This window comes from Engraulis encrasicolus, chromosome 18 (genome assembly GCF_034702125.1).
Source record: "Engraulis encrasicolus isolate BLACKSEA-1 chromosome 18, IST_EnEncr_1.0, whole genome shotgun sequence".
NCBI lineage: Eukaryota > Metazoa > Chordata > Actinopteri > Clupeiformes > Engraulidae > Engraulis > Engraulis encrasicolus.
This window is the reverse complement of record NC_085874.1, coordinates 29,648,196-29,655,695: the sequence shown is the minus strand read 5'-3', so window position 1 is coordinate 29,655,695 and position 7,500 is coordinate 29,648,196. Positions and strand designations below refer to the sequence as shown.

Sequence of the window (7,500 nt, the reverse complement as noted above, 5' to 3'; positions counted from 1 at the left end):
GTCGCTGTCCAAGTTGTCGTCGGAGCTCCACCAGTCCCCGGAGGAGCGGTGTCGCCGTTCCCTACTCTTGCTCCGCTTGCTGCTGCCACCACCGGTGCTGCCATGTCTGACGACACAAGGAAACCAAAGTCAAGTTTATTTGTTTATGTAGGGCCCCCGAGGGCCCTCTGCTCCGTCTCATGCGACCCACCATGAAGTTCAAAAATATATTTGAATGTGGCCTGTTGTTACATTAGCCAAGACACAAGTGTCTGTATGAGCACTGTCTATGTCCATACTGTCTTAAGTCCATGTATAAGTACTGTCTATGTCTATACTGTCTATGTCCTTACCTAGATTAGTCTATGTCTGTATGGGAAAGCAAGAAATGTAATTTCAAATTCTTTGTATGACCAGTGCATGTAAAGAAATTGACAATAAAACCTACTTGACTTGAAGTGTCGGTTTCAGAACCAGTGTGCCATGTTTGTTAGCTGTTAGCATGAAACAGTTTAGCATACAGGGCAGCCTTGCTGGTTTCCAGATCTACTGTCGCTTGTTCACTAGAAAGAGGTTGTTCTTCATTTTATATTGGCCCCTTGGTGGCCTAATTTTTCACCATGAAGCCCACAAACAGAAAGATTTGCCCACCTCTGATTCAGTATATAAATGATTCATTTTGCAGTGACAATTCAATAGAGAGTTGAATTTAACAATCCTGGGCTGTGTTTCTCAAAAGCATAGTTGCTAGCCAGTTTGCAATTTGAGTAGTTGCCAATGGGAAATTGCATTGCGAACAATGAAGTAGCTAACATGGTTAGTAAGTACGTTTTCAAGAAATGCACCCCTGGGGTCGCTGGCTTAGTAACCCACTGCCCTACCCTTAGGCCACAGCAGGGCCCCATAGCCATCTTTTCACCTTTTCTCATCCCCTTGTACTCATTTCATTCACACAAAGTGCGTTGCAATATGCGACCTTGCCTCCTCCACTTGCGCTTGTCTCCTCGTCCCGCCTCCTGGCCCCTCCTCCGTGGAGAAAACGATAAAGTTTCCCAGCTGTCAGCCTAGCCACAACAACTTTTGAGGGACTGTTTTTCATTCACCATCCCAATTGCAAATGAGAAAAAGACTCTACAATTGAGCTTTTGCAAGATATTGAAATATAATGCTGTTGTCAGTGATGTCATCATGACATATTACTTCCTGGTATGAGGAGAGAAGCAAGTGGAGGAGGCAAGTGGAGGAGGCAAGGTCGCATATTGCAACGCACTCACAGAGATTGCTTACTACATTAGCTACTTTTTTGTTTTCAATGCACTTTTCCATTGGCAACTACCGATGTTGCTAACAGGCTAACAACTTCTATTTTGAGAAATGCACCCCTGTAGTGGGGGATACTTGGTAGCCTGGGCGAAAAGCCGACTGTTGACTCCGTCAATCAGTCTGGCAAAAGCCATGAGGAATCCGTCTCCGTGGACGGTGGGAGATGGTCTGATCTTACTCTATCATTTAAATTAATTGGAGTTCCAAACTGAAATTAAAACCCATACTGTGCTTTATTAGCATGCCTGTTACGTTATAGCGTTGCAAAAGCATACAAATAACAAAACGAAAGTGTGAATATAGTTACCTTAACCAATCAGTAACGGAGCTCGCGGGTGAGTTCTACGTCACCACTCTCAACTGTTTGCTGATTGGCTAAACACTGAGAGAATCGAGCTTGAGGCTTTTGCCAGACGATGTGCGGAGCCAAAATCTTTGGGTGGAGTACATGGATGGCTTCACCAGGCTAAATATTTGGTCCCATTAGGATGTTGAATTAACACTGTAAAATGTTCTGTGCCTACAGGTAGGTAAATAAATAATAACATGTCCAAGTGTAAAGACCAATCTTAAGGCACCTGGTGGAGGTGGGTTCCAAGTGATGATAGTGGTGCTAGCAAAATGTGCTGTAAGACTGCAGTGACTCACCAGCACAAACTTTCAAACTCTCAGGCACTCACTAAGTCACTCACATGCTAGAACAAACTCACACACTCGCTACTGTCAGTCACAAACAACAACAAAAATCAATCACTCACTAAATTATTTAGTCACTCAACACAAACCTACAAACTGTCACAATATACTGTAAAGCATTAATAAAAGTACTCTATTCTACTCTACTCTACACTACTCACTCAAGTCACTTACACACAAAAATACAAATTCGTAAACTGTTGCACTCACTATGGTTAGTCACTCACACATCAACACAAACTCTCATGCACTATATAACGCAAGTCAGCCACACACCAACTCAATTGAACTCAATTTAATTCGGAATTAACTCCATTTAATTCTGAATAATGCTTTGAAAACATAATGTAAACACCTCTTAATTTGGAATTATAGGAAAGATCAAAGTAAACTTGACGTAACTATTTCATTCTGAATTATTAATTAGGAATTAAAACATCATGTGAACGTAGTGATTGTCAAACCAAATCTCCACTCTCATTGTCTTTCTAGAAGTAGGCTAAGCAAGCTAAAACACCTGGAAGAGGAGGTGGATCTGCAGTAAATTAGCCCTTTAAAATGTAGCCTACGTAAGCTACGTAACTTACTTTGTGTACAGGTATACTTATTTACACAATGTTTATATGACATGTCATACATCATTTATTTACTTCTACACAGTAAAATGTACAGTGTAGAAGTAAAATAAATTAAACATACATTTACATACGCTACTACGTCACCTGGAGGAGGTGGATCCCGAGTGGTGGTGGTGGTGCTGCTGATGGTGGTGCGATGATGATGCGCTGTCCCCGCGCCCGCCGTTAGCCTTGGCCGAGCCCTCCAGCGAGTGTGACTTGGTGAAGAGCTTCTGGACCGAGTGCACCAGGTGGCGGATCCGGCCCGGGCTCTCCCCGGCACCGGCGCCGCGCTGGTACTGCAGCGTGTGGAAGCCCTCGCGCTGCACCTGTGAAAGGAGACGAGACGCAAGGCACAATTTTGAGCAATGTTTCCAGACAGGGATACCACAAGATGTGGTTTGGGCTGTCCATACTCTAGGTCTACAACACTGTAGTCATGAGCAGCGACTTTTCTTTTTTTACACTTAAACAGTTAGAAATGAATTCTGTTTCAGACACCATTTGATCCCACTCAATGGGTCTTTGGTGTCTTTGGTCACAGTTAATTCTATTCTCTACTGTGTACATATAAGAGTAGAGTTCAAATTACACTGGCCACCCGCAGAATTTTACGCATACTTTTGACTCAACTGTTAGAGTAATGTGACTCTCCACCGTGCTGTAAATACTTGGTTTATGCTGAAATATTGACATGCTGTGTAAGAGTCTTGTAAATGCACGCTTTAAGGGAAGTCAGGAACACACATCCAACATGAAAATTCAGTGACAACAGTGTTGTTCTGAGCAGCATTGCTTAAAAAGTTGCCCTGCGTACCATTACCTTTAAATGCCAGATTAACCCATTTTAGCCTGGAGACACATATACGCTGCATTCAAGCTCTTGAGATTTGAGGGTTTATTTACTTAAACATGTGGACATGTTAGTTGAATGAACACATTCTAATGCAACATGACCGTCTTAGCTTTTAAATGCAACTTAGTTCATGTTTGTATGTGCTTTTGAGGCTCAGATATTTACGATTTAATAGGCAGAGGGCACCCTTTCCCAAAAAGGGCTTAGGCTAAAATGGGTTAATGTCTGACGCAGGAAAGTAAAGTAAAACCCACCACATTATCTCAAAAAGATTGCTACAAAACTTCTCCCTAATGGATATTAAAAGTGTGCCAATGTTGTGTGGTCACCATCATTTCAGGAGTGGGACTATTTAACCTATTAAGACCTAACAGGTCTAAAAATGTGACAGAATGGTCAACACTGTTAAAGGAACATTTGCATAGATTCTGCAGCCAGTTTTAAAGACAGTTTGTGTTGCACAGATACGTTTACCGTTTTTTATGGCTTAAAGGAAACTCACTCAGCTCTTAGCAACCACATACACCGCATCACACTGTGTCTCTGTTTCTCTATTTCTTCTATTTTGGTCAACATTTTTTTTAGTATCCACAGGGAAGCCGACAGTTGGGGGGGGGGACGACACAAAGGGGTCACTTGTCCCGAGCCCAGGGAGAGAGGGGGCCCAGAAATGCATCATCATTACATGGTATGTATTGGGTTTGGGGCCCTTTCAGATGTCTTTGTTACGGGCCCAGCCAAAGCTGTCAGCGGCCCTGAGTATCCATACTGTCCATACTGTTCAATTGTTATTGCCTCCAGACTAGCCTTCTGTTAGCTTTAATGGATAAATTAGCATCTTTATTTAAATGTTCAATTACCTTTTATTCATACAGTATATGCACTTATGTTACTGTGGAACTTCATATGTACCTGTGTTGCATGTGGAACTTCCGGCTGCCTTACAAGGCTATAGAGGCTATATTATACGGCGGCATTATGGTCACGTGCTTTTGATCGTGAATCATTTGTAGATTACCATGTCAACGTGGACCACAGTACATTGTGACCACAAAAAGCCTTCAAAAGGGGTGTTTTTTTGTCCAGTAGGACAGAGGGCCAGTTGCTTTAGAACCACCTCATCCCTATCGGTGCTTGCCTATGATTATACACACCGGTCTCATCTGCCTTTCCAGTTGGTCCGACATGCCCGAGGACAGGCGCGTGGTGCGTGGGTTGCTGTGGTGGCTCGACAGGACGGCGTGGTGGTGATGGTACTGCTGCTGCTGGTGGAGGTGATGGGGCGCCGAGGAGGAGGAGAAGGAAGCGGGCGCGTGGGCCACGGTGGGCGTGAGTGCGGTGGCGCCGCCGCAGTCCTCGCGCGGGATGGAGTTGTAGTACTGCGAGGAGTAGTGCATCCTGGGAAACGTGCTGCTGGAGACGTGGTCGGCAGGGAGTGCGCCGGGGGCGCTGGGCGGCAGCAGGCCGGGAGCCATCACCAGGCAGTCGGAGTGGAACGCTGCGCGTTGGGGCGGCACGTCCAGAGCCGGGAAGCCGCCCTCGGTCGGGCTCAGCAGGTAGGGGGCGTAGCGCGGGTCGCTAGCACGGGTGTGGATGGGGGGGTACGGGTACTGTGGCCGCCCACCTGCCAAATACAATGCAAGTAGTGTATAGTCAGATATACAATAGTGCATAAGCATGTTATCATCACTACACTGTATAGTGTATTTCATACAGTATATCACGAAAGTGAGTACACCCCTGCAGTTTTGGCAGATTTGTGAGTATATCTTTTCATAGGAAAGCATAAAAAAATTCACTTTGACATAATGTTTAGTGACCTTTTAACAACATATTTAACCGCTTAAATTTCTTGTTCACTCAGATAAAAACAAAATACAGCCATTAATGTTTGAACATGTACCCACAAAAGTGAGTACACCCCAGATTGAAATCCGGTAGAGAAGGGGCCGTGTTGGCTCGAATCGTCTCGAAATGAAAAGGGATTAAAAGGTCATCGGTGTGCGTTTCAACCTTTCTTTTCATTGAACTTTTACATTTTGTGTGCACCTGGCTTAAATAGATTGGTGTGAGATTTGAATGCATTCCTATGGAACAGGGGTCCCCAACCTTTCTGGGTCTGCGGGCTACCCGAGGGCCACCAAGGGCTACCAAGGGCTACCCGAGGTCTCCTTTTGTTCAAAATCCTGTACTGATGTCTTGACATCATTCCCAAATCACACTATGATTGAATGATAATTTGCTTATAGGTTATAAAGAAATAATCTCATATTTAAATGAAGAAAAACACCAACTGTGACTAAAATCTTATAGTGGTCACTATTAACTATCATCCTTGGAGAGCACCTCAGAAGCTCCTGGAGAGCTACCTGGCGCCCGCGGGCACAACGTTGGTGACACCTGCTATGGAGAATATCATGATCTGCTTCAGTAGTCACAGTGCATGTTGACATGCATGTTTCTTTTAGGTATATTTCAGATTGACAATGTTGAGAGCATTCATGCATCCCCAAACCATGCTTGGCTATTGAGAGGATTCACTTTTTTGTAAAACTCACTTGTTTACCACCACACATGCTTGACACTATCTAAAGCAAATTTGTTTATCTTGGTCTCAAGAGAGATGAACAGACCAAGGATATGGGTCACTGGAACCATGTCGTGTGATCTGAAGAGACCAATATAAACAAATTTACTTAGACGGTGTCAAGCATTCTGTGGTGGTAAACAAGTGAGTCTTACAAAAAAGTGAATCCTCTCAATAGCCAAGCATGGTAGTGGGACTGGCATGGTTTGGGGTGAATGCTGTCAACACTGGCAATCTGAAATACACGTAAAAGAAACATGCATGTCATCATGCACTGTGACTACTGAAGCAGATCATGATATTCTCCATAGGATCGCATTCAAATCTCACACCAATGTATTTAAGCCAGGGTGCACACTCAAAATGTAAAAGTTCAATGCAAAGAAAGGTTGAAGCGCACATCGATTACCTCCCTTTTAATCCCTTTTCATTTCGAGACGATTCGAGCCAACACAGCCCCTTCTTTAATTTGGGGTGTACTCACTTTTATGGGTACATGTTCAAACATTAATAGCTGTATTTTGTTTTTTCAGAGTGAACAAGAAATGTAAGCGGTTAAATATGTTGTTAAAAGGTCACTACATTGTGTCAAAGTGATATTTTTAAGCTTTCCTATGAAAAGATATACTCACAAATCTGCCAAAACTGCAGGTGTGTACTCACTTTCGTGATATACTGTACATACATAATAAAAAGCACAGAGCATAGTCATAAAAGCGTAAAAATGAAAGTATAAGAAAATGGATAGACCTACAGAATTTTTTCAAATCGTTAAAGAAATCATTAAAAGAAAGTATCTGAAAACAGTTTTGTCTAACCTAAGTCTGAATATTAACTACCAACAGTAGACTGTGGGAGCATAGAGTGGGCGTCAATCCCAGGTTCAGAAAGTAACGGTAAAAAAACAGTGACTATTTCATAGGTGTGCATATGAATTGTATGGTATAATCCATTTTACAGATATTTTGTTTTCACTTCTGGAGTTTTTGACATCTCAGGGAGAGTAGGAGGGCTATTTATGTCACGTGAAAGTCACCTGGTAGGCTCTTCATGCTCCTGCGGGCCCGCTATGCCTCACCGAAACATGGGGACGGAGGGGAGGGGGGACACTGCTGGGCTGAGGAAGAGGAAAGGGAGAGAAAAAGGATTTATAGAGAAGGGGAGGAGAGGAGAGGAGAGGGTGTGCAGGCAACGATAGATGATGAGAGGAGGGAGAGGAAAGGGAAGAGAGCGACAGGGGGGTAAGGAGAGGAGAGCGAGAGGAAAAAAAGAATAGATTTACGTCATATTCTTTGTCCATTACATTTGTCGGAATCTGAACAAAACAGGAATCTGTGGGAGTTTGATTCAACCTACTCAGCAAAATATTCACTAGCAACGTTCTACACAGTAAGTGCTACAGTGTTATTTCAACACTATTCTGAGCTCATATGGTCCCACTC

General features: G+C 43.5%; 1 protein-coding gene across 1 annotated transcript in view; it reads right to left on the bottom strand.

Moving 5' to 3' along the window:
• Window positions 1-7,500, bottom strand: part of LOC134468200 (disks large-associated protein 2-like) — a 104,361-nt gene that overhangs the window by 72,088 nt on the left and 24,773 nt on the right. The window contains exons 3-6 of the mRNA XM_063222139.1: window positions 7,137-7,175; window positions 4,626-5,095; window positions 2,721-2,944; window positions 1-79 (exon numbers count right to left, since the gene is read on the bottom strand). The exon at window positions 1-79 is cut by the window's left edge and continues 363 nt beyond it. Of these exons, the coding sequence (XP_063078209.1) occupies window positions 1-79; window positions 2,721-2,944; window positions 4,626-5,095; window positions 7,137-7,175 (812 nt within the window). The remainder of the gene's footprint in view (window positions 80-2,720; window positions 2,945-4,625; window positions 5,096-7,136; window positions 7,176-7,500) is intronic.